Genomic DNA, 14,919 nt, shown 5'->3' with positions numbered 1-14,919 from the left:
CATCAAACAGACAAAGCATCAATGCAGTACCAAGATCGAATCCTACAACACCTGCTCTGACGCTCGTCGGATGTGGCAGGGCTTGCAAACTATAACGGATTACAAAGGGAAACCCAGCCGCGAGCTGTCCAGTGAAGGGAGCGTATTAGACAAGCTAAATACCTTGTATGCTAGAAACACTGAACCATGCATGAGAGCAACAGCTGTTCCGGACGACTTTGTGCTCACGCTCTCCGTAGCCGATGTGAGTAAGACCTTTAAACAGGTTAACATTGACAGATTACGAGGACGTGTACTCAGAGCATGCGCTGACCAGCTGGTAACTGTCTTCACTGACATGTTCAACCTCTCCCTGACCCAGTCTGTAATACCTACATGTTTCAAGCAGACCAGCATAGTCCCTGTGCCCAAGAACACCAAGGTAACCTGTCTAAATGACCAACACCTCGTAGCACTCACCTCTGTAGCCATGAAATTCTTTAAAAGGCTGGTCATGGCTCGCATCAACACCATCATCCCAGACACCCTGGACCCACTCCAATTTGCATACCACGCCAACAGATCCACAGACGATGCAATCTTTATTGCACTCCGCACTGCCCTTTCCCAACTGGACAAAAGGAGTGAGAATCAGTGGCGGTCGGTGCCATTTAAGATGCGGGAGGATGATCATTTTTTACATGAGCATGGCCTTATTTTTATTACAGTACATTGGATGACTGTCGTTCATATTCCATTCACCCAGCTCAGTGTAAATTCGATAGGTTTGGGCTAGGTGCAATGTAAGTGCACAGGTCGAGAGAAATTTGAGTAATCAAGGTGACAGACATTGACACATTCAGTACCACCTTGCACAATCTTGCCTGTGTCTAGTTGATCTAGGGTGTAGTCATTAGTCCAACAGTTGTAAACAAGAGTTTCTATTGGGCAAATTCAGGTATGTTTATTCATGTTTTGTTCCGTTTGCTTTCAATTAAGAAAGTGTTTGACAGAATCAGCGTAATGAACACACCCCTGATCACTTGCAAACATAGTTCCCTTTCATAGCAGCCACATACAAACAGCTCGTTGTACATTGTGGCGGATGAATCAGAATTAGTTGGGTAACATAGATAATTAAGATGTTTTATTTGCATAATATGCTTATGTGAGATAATTGTCATTAGAATGTATCCCTTTGGACCCTGGTGTCTTTCAGTTGCACTTTTCCCTCAGCTGGGGCTCAGTCACTTGGGGCCCAGAGAGGGGAGAGGTCAGAATGGAACATTGTCTTCATATGTGAATGTGTCTTTACCTATTCTTAAACCATGTGAAGTGATGGCGTGATTAATGGGGAACCAATTACTTGTCTCCACAATGTCTGTGCGCAAGTCACTCCCTCCTTTTCCATTTTGTGGGGAGGTGTATGGCAGTGTCTTTAACCATGTATGTGTGTGTCCTCTCTTAGATCTTGCACTTATCCTGGGATAGTGTATAACCTAGATGAGCTTGTCCAGGAGTGAGGTCAAGGGGGGGGGGGGGGGGGTTGCTTGAGATGGGAGTATCTAGAGTTGACAATTGATATATGCCATTGGATGAGCTAATGGTTCTGTTCTATACCGTACCAGGGAGAGACGGTTCCAGTTTGGGGTAGGAGGACCAGACACTGGTCTACACAATGAAAACTGTTGACACAGCAGTTGCTGTCTGCTATGTTTTATAGATATCTTTCATACAAAACTTAACCTTGTGACCCATTCTATGTATCTGTGGTTCGTCATGTACATTGAGAGGGGTGTATCTTGGCTATAAAAGATCTTTGTACTTTTGTGTAGTCACTTTTCAATGGTTCATTGAAAGTCAAAGTGCTTTTGAAAACGCATCTTAATTATTAAAGATGTAGTTTTCAGTATAACTCTGACTGGTGTGTGAAGTTTGTAACTCTCCTCATTTGGTAATGCAGAAATTAGCCACCACCACATATAATTCCTTATCTCCTTTATCTACGCCCTTTCCTCCTCTTACCTTTTCCCTTCACTTGTGGACTTCAGTGCACAATACACCAGCTGTCTGTGACTAGGCAAAAAAACCTTTCCAAGCCAAACTTTCATTTCCTAACCGCTAATCGCTACACACAGCCTACATTGTTGTCATCATGTTAGCTAACGTCAAGTCAACACAGCTACTAGAACTAACAAGCAAGTCAACCCCGCTACAATCATTAAATGCTTGTAACATAAGTAAACCTGTTACAAGCATTTCGCTACACTTGCAATAACATCTAATAACCATGTGTATGTGACCAATAACATTTGATTTGATTTGATCATGCAGTACATTGTACAGTTATAAAGCAGTTTAGCAGTTACGCCGGCGGGCCCCGGTGGTAATCCATTTATAAAACCAAAAGCTTACCTTGACTTGGAAGAGTTCCAGTGTTGGATAGCCATAGCCCGCTAGGTAACATAGCATCCTTCTCTGTTTGAGCCAGGTGTTTGAGTAGGCTAAACTAGCTAGCTGCATTCACTAGCTAAGTAAGTGAAAGCAATTCTAAATCTAGCTAGCTCTCTCTCTCTTTCTCTCTCACTCTCTCTTGCTTCTCCTTCATTTTTGAAGAAATTTATTTTTTCAAAACCGTTCAACTATTGTCTTTCTCTCTCTTTGAGTCAACTACTCACCACATTTTATGCACTGCAGTTACAGCTAGCTGTAGCTTTTGCTATCAGTACGAGATTCATTCTGTGATCCTTTGATTGAGTGGACAACATGTCAGTTCATGCTGCAAGAGCTCTGATAGGTTGGAGGACGTCCTCCGGAAGTTGTCATAATTACTGTTTAAGTCTATGGAAGGAGGTGAGAACCACGAGCCTCCTAGGTTTTGGATTGAAGTCAATGTACCCAGAGGAGGATGGAAACTAGCTGCCCTCCGGCTACACCATGGTGCTACCCTACAGAGTGCTTTTCAGGCTACTGTGGACCTTCATTTCAAAACAGTGTGATTTAATCAATTATTTGGTGACATTAATATATTTAGTGAAGTTTTATCTAAAAAGGATAACTTTTTTAATGTTTCACTATTTACATTTTTCTGAAGTTAACTGAGGAGGATGGTCCTCCGCTTCCTCCTTTGAGGAGCTTCCACTGGTGAGAATGCTGTTCATTGACTACATCTCAGCGTTCAACACCATAGTACCCTCCAAGCTCATCACTAAGCTCAGGACCCCGGGATTAAACACCTCCCTATCTGCATTGACCCTTTTGTATTGACCCTCATCATGTATGCTGCTGCTACTGTTTATTATCTATCCTGCATAAACATTGTATCCCTACCTATACAATCATATCGACATCATTTACTTCGTACCACCGCACATCGACTCCGTACTGATACCCCATGTATATTCCTTCTGTTATATATATTTTTTTAATGTTTCTATTATTTATATTTGTTTTAATTATCTTTGCATTGTTGGGAAGGGCCCGTAAGCAAGCATTTCACTGTTAGTCTACACCTGTTATTTACGACGCATGGGACAAATACAAATTTGATTTGATTTAGATTTGATTTGGTGAGACTTAATGCCGAAAGTGGTCACCACTAAATAACCTCACCTTCTTTTTCCACTAAGGTTTCCATTATGTTTCAGACCGATTAGACTGATATGTCTTTGTGTGAGTTTGTGAGGGACCTCACCATACCATGAGGTTCTCTACTGTACCATGAGGTTCTATACTGTACCATAAGGTTCCATACCGTACCATTTCCATCGGAACAGATAGTGATAAATGATTTGAGGGTTGGATGGATGGATAACCAGACACATCCTCACATGTTCCTCACACATTTTTTCTCGTGTTCTTCACGGGAGCTCTCACTGTAGCTCACGCTCTCCACGTGCGCTTCGTGTTTTGTACTGTTCTGACGCTGTGTTCTCCGTGCGCTATGTCTTTCTTCTGTTGGTTCCGCCCGTGCTACCGCAGCTGCTGGACGCCAGGAGAACCAAGGTTTGTCCCTATGTTTGCAACCGCTGCCCCTGGCTGCCGTGTCTGCACAACATAGAGTCCCCACCAGAGTGACGTCGTCGTGTGTCTTCGGTGCCCCCAGAGACCTGGCAGTCCTGTTCCTCTGCCCCCCCCACCCCCCACCACCCCACACCCCCCCTGGGCTGTGTCGGAAATGCACCCTATTCCCAATGTAGTGCACTACATCTGACCAGAACTTGTGTGCTCTGGCTAAAAGTAGTACACTAGGCCTATGTTAGGAGTAGGGTTGCCATTTTGGACACACTCCTAATTGGACCCCCATACACACACCAGAAAGGAGTGTGATTGGTTTAGCCTGCACCGTTCCCTAAGCCCTACCCGCGTCCGTCAGACCCTCTCCCTGCTCTTACACACTGCCAAGTAGAATTCTTCTGTGTTCTCCCTTTACTGGGTGTGGCTCTACTATAGGGGTGTGGCTGCTGTGTGACCCTTGTGACCCTATAGTATACTCTAAAATAGGCTGTGGTTTGTTCAATTTCCCCGCCCCCTAAACCTCAACACCCAGGCTACGTTCCAATATCCATACTAGTGTACCACTAAGAATGCATGGCCCAATCAGTGTATAGTGGCATGCTAGGGTGGATATTGGAACAGAGCCACATTCTCCTTCTTATTTCTTCCTATAATGGATGTGTTTTTTTCCCCTCAAGTAATGTATTTGTCTCTTTGTATGCACACACATGCATATGCCACAGGAGGTTGGTGGCACCTTAATTGGGGAGGACGGGCTCATAGTAATGGCTGGAAGGGACATAATGGAATGGTATGGAACTCCATGTTTGACACCGTTCCATTGACTTCATTGCAGCCATTACTATGAGCTGTCCTCCTCTCAGCAGCCACCAGTTGCACACGTACACGCGCGCGCTAAAGCACGCACGCACGCACTCACCTCCCTAACACACAGCATAATGGATGGGCATGGACCCAGAGGTCCACTGAGTCTAGTGCTGTTGGTTGGCTTCCAGCTCTCAGTGGGAACACTGTTTACTGCGCTGTGCACGGATCTCTGCTGCTCTCCACTCAGCAGTACGGACAGCATACACCCTACAATAATGATAGATAATGATCCATAATGCTGCAACAATCATACACGATGACAGCGCAGCAAAGCAGTCTTTTGAAAGTGCAAGCTGTTGAACGCAGCCATCCAACTTTGAACATTCGACAGGGATCGTCAAACTGTTATCGAAGGATCACGGTTCTACAAGTTCTTCATGTTCCTACTATACAGGGAACGATTGTGCACTTTCAGTTGCACAATCGGTTTCTCCCAGCAACACAACGATTCAGTCATTCACCGGATGGCTTTGTTTAAATGTGTCTCTCTTAGTATTCCTACCGTCAAAGCTTCAAGGGAGATTCCTACAGATTAGATTGCTGATGCACGGTACTGCACATAGATAACCATTTACAGTACACCTTACTCACCCTGAAAATAGTTACAGAAGATGGAAAGCAATGGGCCGTATAGTCGATCACGAACAGTTTGTAAAAACACTTGCCTTTTATTTAACTTCTTCTCATACTGCCATACTTTGTGTCATTTGCATTTTCTCTATTTGTCTTTCATGCCATAGTGAGGTAAGTCCTCAGATTCCTCTCCAAGTTTGTTTGGCAGGAACTGTATTTCCCCAGAGGATGAATAGATTACGGTGTGTGTTTCTGAGTTTGTGTGTGTTCTTCGTAATACACATCTCCTTTCCGCAGGGCCGCCTTCAAAATGCCCCCCCCCCTCTGTAAGATGTATTAGTGTCTGTGAGTTTGCGTGTGTGTCTGAATATGTCCCTCCCTATGTACATATTCAGTGACCCATCCTAGTCTGATCTGTCATTTAATTGAATCCACCCTAGACTACGTGCTGTGACCCTACCAGATTGAGACTCCTTGATGTGTGTGTGTGTGTGTGTGTATGTGTGCATGTGTGTGTGTGTGTGTGTGTGCGTGCTTGCATGTGCTTTCGTGTGTGTGTGTGTGTGTGTGTGTGTGTGTGTGCGCGCGTGTGTGTGCGTATGTGTGTGTGCGCGTGTGTGTGTGTGTGTGTGCGTATGTGTGTGTGACCCCCACAGCACCTGCAGCTGACCATCCAGGCCCTACAGGACGAGCTGCGGACCCAAAGGGACCTGAACCACCTACTGCAGCAGGAGAGCGGCGGCCGCTCTGGGGACCACTACACCAACATCGAGCTGACCGAGGAGAACTTTAGACGGCTACAGGCCGAGCACGACCGCCAGGCAAGGAATCTTAATAAATTACTCATAATTAACGAGTGATTAAATCAATGACTTTGGCGTTAGTTCCAGGTTCTTATGACCAGGGTCTTGGTTGTAGGATTTTGAATTCCCTGATGATTCCCTCTGGGAATTTAGAGAATCTTCCAACCGGGATTTCTGTATCTTCTTCCGTTCTGGACATTTTGGAAAGTTCTGGAATTTTAGCTACCGTAATAATGACCCAAATGACACTTCCTTCCTTTAAATTCCTTCAAATTCCTTGCGTTCTGGCAGGCCAAGGAGCTGTTCCTCCTGAGGAAGACCTTGGAGGAGATGGAGCTGCGGATCGAGACCCAGAAGCAGACGCTGGGGGCCAGGGACGAGTCCATCAAGAAGCTGCTGGAAATGCTCCAGAGTAAGGGTCTGCCTGGGGGGCCAGGCAGGGTCAACGAGGAGGAGGAGCAGGAGAGAGCCAGGCGCATTGCTGAGGCCGAGGCTCAACTTGGACACCTGGAGGTCATCTTGGACCAGAAGGAGAAGGAGAACATCCACCTCCGAGAGGTACAAGAGTATATATGTCTGTCCCAAACGGCACCATATTCCCTTTATATTGCATTACTTTTGACCAGGGCTCTGTAGTGCACTATGTAGGGCTTATGGTGCTGTTTGGGATGCATATTATGCAGTGCTTACGGTTAGTATATGCCCTTATACTACTGTATAGCTACTGTAACTGTATGGCCACAGCAGACTCAGAGTATATGTAGTGCTATTAAATGGCTACTAAATGTCTAGTCTCAGAAATCAGAAATCCCACACTGCTTTACTAAAATTGCATTGGCCAATACATTTACGTCATTTAAATACAATACTGTAATACCGTAATATATGCTATTTCCCGGAGCAGACACTTTTATCTAAAGTGACAAGAGACCACATATGTTGGTATGTGACCCCAGTGGGAATTGAACCCACAACACTGCGGTTGCTAGTACCGTGCTCTCATGAACTGAGCCACCCACAGGATGACTACAATACCTAAGTACAATAGAATACTGCAAAATACAATGCACAATTACAATACAGGTGGAAGATGTAGGATTGCCATCCCCATGAGCGTGCCACCCTCCTTCAGGCCGTGGACGAGGCATGCAATGATTTCATTCCTATGTCAGGCTTGGATTCGCCATGCCAAAAGGTTTTCCCCAGGTGCATGAACAATGAGGACCTTTGGCCAAATGCTCAAGACAGGTTTGATGCAAACTAATGCCTGCTAAACATGCTGTTTCTTTCATTTGATTACATTGTGAAAGTTGTCTTCAATGATCACACCTTTGATCACACATGGGATAGAAATTATGGATATTTTGTGTTCATTCAATTTGAATGGGTAGTGCAAGTGTGTTGCTTGCTGTTTTCTGTTTAGCATTTTGTGACATCGGCTGATGTGAAAAGGGCTTTATAAATACATTTGATTTGACTTGAATTGATTGCCTAATGTGAAAACAGTGTAATGTACTGCAATTTACAGTACTGTAGCATACTACATTCAAAGGGCAATTTTAAAATATGTATCTTTAATATTTTGCTATTGGATTAACTGATTGTTAAAATAACGACATTGAGAACATATCATTATGCTGTGTTTCGGTGATTAAACCAATGTACTCATTACATTTCACAGTAAAATGTTGGACCAATGGTTGTGTGTTAAAAGATGTCTACAAACAAAATGAATGCACAATGAAAAGTTTTGAATGTAAGATTGGCTGTGTTACAAGCATTACCAGTTTGGAGTTTTGTGCTAAGAGTTTAGAAAATTCACGAAATACTACCAAGGTGATAAAAAAAACAGGAAATAGCCAAAACTATATAGTTACTATATGGCCACAGTAGACCTGGTCTACTTGGCCAGGTAGGCTCTGTAGGCACTGGTCTCACCAGTGTTTGAGGTGTTACTGATACCGCCGAGTCATGTTGATTGTTCGATTCTGGTTTTAAAGCATACGTTTTTTGGACTTCCAGGCAATTTCCCCAATTTTCTTCTAACCTACAGTGTATGCCCATCAACACTAGAGGGCAATACTGGCCTTCTCTTTGTGTACCTACTGTGCTCTGACTGCAGTGAAAGAAGCAGTGTTCAATCTGTGTACAGTATTATTGCCAGGGGAGAAGTATATGACTGATGTAATGGTAGTGCAAGTAAATGTAACTCATTTCAATGCTGTCACTCTAGCATTGAGCTAAGTTAAGCTAAGTCATTACCCATGCATTTGGAGAGATTCAGGGCTCATATTTATAATGCATCTCAGAGTAGGTGTGCAGATCTAGGATCAGGTTCCTCCTGTCCATGTGATCTTATTCATTGTGATCTAAAAGGCTAAACTGAACCTAGATCAGCACTCCCAATTCTGAGATGGTTCATAAATACAGGCCCATTGCACTAGGTCCTAAAAGAGGCGACATTTGATGCTTGTCTTGTCCATTTCATATCAACTGGTGTTCTCCCAGGAACTGCACAGGAGAAACCAGATGCACCAGGACCCTGGCAAAACCAAAGCCCTCCAGACCATCATAGAGATGAAGGTAAGAACCATGGGGAATTATGGGTAGTGTAGTACACCTGGCTGGCACCATTGCTGAGACCAACCATGTAATCAGATGAAATACGAAAACCTTAAGAGTTCGGAAAAGCCAGATTTTGCTTGTATTGAATTAACTTTGAGTCTGTCGATAGCTTCGGACGCCCAGGCTCATTCAACGACACAAGATTTGGAAGGATGACCTCGTGAGACTAGTCGGTGGATGATGTTGTAATGTTACATCACATGCAAAAGCTATGAAAAAGGGATTCAAAGCACTAATTGAGCCACTGTAGAGCCCAAAGGCCCACTGCAGAGCCCATCGGCCCACTGAAGCTGCAGAGCTGTGATATCACTTCTAAATATAAAGCATGCGCTCACAGCCCGACAGCGTGCCACTCGCTCACACACCACATCATCAGACGGAGCTGGATTGGTGCTGAGCAAACCCCAGCATCCCCTAGCACGGTCACGTGACTCTCATCTAGCATGGTCACATGACATGCTGGCTCCTGGAGGCTCTGGATTTTCATACAGAGCAGAGCCCCTCTCCCTTCCATCCTCGGTGGAGGACCTCCCCGCCACTCTCTGCTCTCTCCTATAGACGTGTTGGTGCTGATGTTAGCATGAGTAATGCTAACCCCCCTCTCTCTACTCTCTCTGTCTCTAGGATCTCTTTCTCTCTCTCGATTTCTTTCTCTCCTTATCTCACTCTGTCTTTCAATCTCTCTCCCTCCCTCACCCACCAGGGAGAGCACATTCTGCCTGCTGCTACCATGGAAACAGGTGTGGTTGTTTACGACAGCGAGGCCAGTGGCACAGGGAGGAGAGAGAGAAAGGGATTCAGATAGAGAGAGAGAGAGAGAGAGAGAGAGAGAGAGAGAGAGAGAGTGTTCATGAGAGCGTCACATCCTCTGCTTGATCAGCTTGATCTGCCGTAGCAGTGAAATCATTTGGATGGCATAGCATCTCTCTGACCCATTAAGCTACGGTATGTTGTCGTCTCCACTATGTCGTCTCCACTGTATACTATGCTATGTTCTCTCCGGTGGTTAGTTAGCGTCTTGCTACAAGTCATAGAATAGCGATGCATTGACGAAGCACATGGCCATGATAACAGTGTTCACACACTCACGTTAACCCCTTAGATCCAGGACCATCTGTTGTTAACTGTCAGTCGTCCTAGGGAGAGCCTCGCATACAGAGCTGGATTTCCTAGTTTTCCACTGCCTGCTGGATGACCCTGCTAAAGCTCGAGCCACAGAACCACAAGTTCACAAGTTCAGAACCAGTCAAAGGTGTAGATAGAGAGAAAGAAGGAGGAGAGACAGAAAGGAGAGAGAGGGAGTGAAACGAGGTTCTTGCTCGTTGCTCTGCAGGTGAAGTGCATGTGAGATGGACCATGGCTAATCTTAAAGACGTTGTATTATTTATTTAAAAACTCTGCAAAGCCAAAGCTCCACTCGGAGGTGCAGTCGCAGTCCACGGACTGGCTCCTGCATTGATGTGCGAGCGACTACAGAGCAGCACGGCTCCTATTCCTCTTCCTGCTTCTGCTTCTTCTCCAGGCGTTTCTCTCTGGGCTGGTCCCTCTCAAAAGGGCTGGCTGTGATGTGTGCCGCTCAGTATTTCCAAATGGTGATTAATCCACCGAGAGGCTGGCTGTGAGGGAGCTAGAGCTGCTGCAGCCGTTGAAGGAGGAGGCTTTTGATTTTACCCCAAGATACTGCAGAGGCTCTCCTCCGTACTACCTCAAAGAGCTCTTCCTTTCTCCCTCTTCCATCTGTCTCTCTCTCTAACCATCTTCTCTCTTTCATCTCTTTCTTTCACTGTCTTTCGCTCTCTCTTCTCTCTCTCCCTCTCTTTCAGGTGTTTTGTGTTGTGTTCACTGGTCAAGCTTTGGAAATGTTCTAGTACTGAATTATGTGTGGCTCAGCAACAGTGCAGCACAGCTGGTGTGGGTTGTGCAGGACACCAAGATAGCATCTTAACAGCTGGTGCGTGTGTGTTGTGCAGGACACCAAGATGGCATCTTAACAGCTGGTGCATGTGTGTTGTGCAGGACACCAAGATGGCATCTTAACAGCTGGTGCGTGTGTGTTGTGCAGGACACCAAGATGGCATCTTAACAGCTGGTGCGTTTGTGTTGTGCAGGACACCAAGATGGCATCTTAACAGCTGGTGCGTGTGTGTTGTGCAGGACACCAAGATGGCATCTTAACAGCTGGTGCGTGTGTGTTGTGCAGGACACCAAGATGGCATCTTAACAGCTGGTGCGTGTGTGTTGTGCAGGACACCAAGATGGCATCTTAACAGCTGGTGCGTGTGTGTTGTGCAGGACACCAAGATGGCATCTTAACAGCTGGTGCGTGTGTGTTGTGCAGGACACCAAGATAGCATCTTAACAGCAGGTGCGTGTGTGTTGTGCAGGACACCAAGATAGCATCTTAACAGCTGGTGCGTGTGTGTTGTGCAGGACACCAAGATGGCATCTTAACAGCTGGTGCGTGTGTGTTGTGCAGGACACCAAGATGGCATCTTAACAGCTGGTGCGTGTGTGTTGTGCAGGACACCAAGATAGCATCTCTGGAGCGCAACATCAGGGACCTGGAGGATGAGATCCAGATACTGAAGGCTAACGGCTTGCTGAACACCGAGGACAGAGAGGAGGAGATCAAACAGATGGAGGTCTACAAGAACCACTCAAAGTTCATGAAGACCAAGGTACACACACACATACATGAAAACACAGACACACTATATGCACAGGAAAACATGCAGACACGCACGTACGCGCATGCACGCACGCACACGCACGCACACACACACACGCGTACAGTACTGTAGTAGTCTATAATGTGGCAAACACAATCACTCACACAATCTAGGGTTTGCTGTGCACGTTCAAAGTGAACAGAACAGATTAGAGCTGTCTGTCTGGATGACAGTAAATGAGCTAGCTTTAGCATTACATTAACTGGTTTCATCAGGGAAGTGCTTCGCTGGCAGCTATACCTGACTGGGAGATGCTTACGCGTTGTTTTGTGACTGTACACTTAGCAGAGAGAGCCGAGGAAGACCATAAACAAAACCATTCCTGTGTTGTTAAAATGGATATTTTATTGTCCTCCGTAGCCTCGTCAATATGTCCGTATCCGTCTAGCGTGATTGATTGTAAAGCATTACCATTGGATCCCACTGTCAGAAACTCTGGTTACATTTCATTTCCTCAACAACCGTTGCACATCTTACCCAGTCGGTCCAGCTTTGACTTGCTCAGTCATATTATACAGTCCGTCATCAGTCGTCTTACGGTCAGGATCCCAGCCTCCCTCCCAGCCTCCCTCCCAGCCTCCCTCCCAGCCTCCATGCCTCTCTGGAGCATTGTGTCTGTGTGTTTACATCCATGTGAGGATAAAACCAGCGGGAGTTTTGTTGTTTTATTTTTAGAAAATGATTCATCAATCATAGATAGGGTCTGATGTATAATACATGAATAATGCAGGGAGCCAGATGCATCTTTAATGAGAGGAGAGCCTGGCTACAATGAACACAGTGGATAAAGGTTTACTTTACCCACTGTCCCTCTGTTATGGTGAGAGGCGTTTCTACCACGTGTCCACCGCATAAAGTTCACCCGTGCACAGACGCCTGATACAAACGCGCAGGTACGAAGGCACAAACACACCTGCCAGGATTTCATTTCTTCGGATGCCCATTAGCTGACGCCAATGGCGACAGCTAGTCCTACTGGCATCCGACACGTAACAAAAAAAGACATTGCAGACAAAAAAACATGAACATGTAATGTGTGTGTGTGTGTGTGTGTGTGTGTGTGTGTGTGTGTGTGTGTGTGTGCATCTATCAGTTACACATACATGTCAGTACATACACACAACAAGCAGGTCACATGGGTTGGAGAGGGGTTGTGCCATGAGGTGTTGCGTTATTTGTTTTTTAAACCAGGTCTGCTGTTCAATTGCGCTATATGAGCTGTAAGGGAGTTCCATGCACTCACGATCCTACTTTTTACCTGCCAACCTCATACGAGAGTTAGTTGTGACAAAACCTGTTGTGTGTGTGTGCGTGCATTCGCGTGCGTCTCTCTCGACAGATCGACCAGCTGAAGCAGGAGCTGTCTAAGAAGGAGTCTGAGCTGCTGGCCCTGCAGACCAAGCTGGAGACCCTGAACAACCAGAACTCGGACTGCAAACAGCACATAGAGGTGCTCAAAGAGTCCCTCACTGCCAAGGAGCAGCGCGCCGCCATTCTGCAGACAGAGGTGGCTACAGCACACACACACACACACACACACACACACACACACACACACACACACACACACACACACACACACACACACACACACACACACACACACACACACACACACACACACACACACACACACACACACACACACACACACACACACACACACACACACACACACACACACACACACACACACACACACACACACATGCATATATGAACACACCCGTGCACACACATAAGCACACACACACATTCCTGCACACACGCATATGAACACACGCACGTGCATGCGTACAAAACGCATGCACAAAAGGTCCATGTATGTTGGTCCTTGTACGCTGTTTTTTACACGTTTAAGTAAACACTGTGTCACCGTCTCCCTGTATTCTGCTGCATACACTTACATACCCCCTCCCCTCTTGCTTTCTACCCTTTAGTTGAGCATGAAGCTTGTATTGCAAATGCCAAGTATCTCAGAGAGAACTCTAGTTCTTCAATTTGACAATAATAATAAGTTGAACTTTGAACTGTGCCCTTCAGGGTTTATGCCGGGTCACTGGAAAAGCACTTTGGGTCAACTGCTGATGTAAAAAGGGCTTTATAAAACACATTTGATGGAATTTCACCTCCGAACTGTGACATTTGAACTATGACCGCTCCTCTCCCAGGTGGACGCCCTGCGTCTGCGTCTGGAGGAGAAGGAGTCCTTCCTGAACAAGAAGACCAAGCAGCTGCAGGACCTGACGGAGGAGAAGGGCACGCTGGCCGGAGAGATCCGTGACATGAAGGACATGCTGGAGGTCAAGGAGAGGAAGATCAACGTCCTGCAGAAGAAGGTTAGGGGTCAAGGGTTAAGGGTCAGGGGTTAAGGGGTTAAGTGTCAAGGGTGTATTTAGGTAGAAAGTAGTTAAGGGTAGCCTGGGCATGGTCACAAGTTTGTTTAATAAATTGATTTTTTAAAAAAGCATCTCTGACAAACACTGTGTTCTCCTACCGTTGCTTACAGAGCTATAGATGGGACAGCCTAGCTCTGCTGTTCCACGCTAAAAGCTTTTAGCATAACATGTTTGGTAGTAAAAATACTGGTAACGGATGCTGACTCGGGGGCCTCAGCGACTCGCCTAAGAGCAAATCTGAGGGAAGCACTGAGAGCTTGCTGTGTGTGGTTATAGGTTAGGTATAGTAACACACACACACACACACACACACACACACACACACACACACACACACACTTTCTCTAGTGTGTGCTATAAATATACAGTGTGTTACTCTCTCACCCCGACCTCCTCTCTCTCTCTCTCTCTCTCTCTCTCTCTCTCTCTCTCTCTCTCTCTCTCTCTCTCTCTCTCTCTCTCTCTCTCTCTCTCTCTATCTCTCTCTCTCGTCACTTTATATTTCTCCCGTCTCTTCTTCTGATGTTTCTCTACTCTGTCAGTGCACTGTGTCTCTCCCCGTCTCTTCTTCTGATGTTTCTCTACTCTGTCAGTGCACTGTCTCTCCCCGTCTCTTCTTCTGACGTTTCTCTACTCTGTCAGTGCACTGTGTCTCTCCCTGTCTCTTCTTCTGATGTTTCTCTACTCTGTCAGTGCACTGTGTCTCTCCCCGTCTCTTCTTCTGATGTTTCTCTACTCTGTCAGTGCACTGTGTCTCTCCCCGTCTCTTCTTCTGATGTTTCTCTACTCTGTCAGTGCACTGTGTCTCTCTTTGTCTCTTTGTATTTTTGATCTTTCTTTCTCAGATATCCCTCTTTCTCTTTCTTTATCTCTGGCTAGACTATCTTGTTTTATTTCTTAATATCTTTGAGAGACATCTAACTATCT

The 14,919-nt window shown here is 45.8% G+C and overlaps 1 protein-coding gene across 1 annotated transcript in view; it reads left to right on the top strand.

The window, feature by feature from the left end:
* LOC115147822 (ERC protein 2) overlaps window positions 1–14,919 on the top strand; it is an 89,967-nt gene that overhangs the window by 47,924 nt on the left and 27,124 nt on the right. The window contains exons 3-8 of the mRNA XM_029690104.1: window positions 6,093–6,257; window positions 6,531–6,797; window positions 8,748–8,822; window positions 11,387–11,542; window positions 12,933–13,100; window positions 13,765–13,932. Of these exons, the coding sequence (XP_029545964.1) occupies window positions 6,093–6,257; window positions 6,531–6,797; window positions 8,748–8,822; window positions 11,387–11,542; window positions 12,933–13,100; window positions 13,765–13,932 (999 nt within the window). The remainder of the gene's footprint in view (window positions 1–6,092; window positions 6,258–6,530; window positions 6,798–8,747; window positions 8,823–11,386; window positions 11,543–12,932; window positions 13,101–13,764; window positions 13,933–14,919) is intronic.

This window comes from Salmo trutta, chromosome 14, assembly GCF_901001165.1.
Source record: "Salmo trutta chromosome 14, fSalTru1.1, whole genome shotgun sequence".
NCBI lineage: Eukaryota > Metazoa > Chordata > Actinopteri > Salmoniformes > Salmonidae > Salmo > Salmo trutta.
The sequence above is the reverse complement of the archived record's forward strand: the minus strand, read 5'-3'. Positions and strand labels throughout refer to the sequence as shown.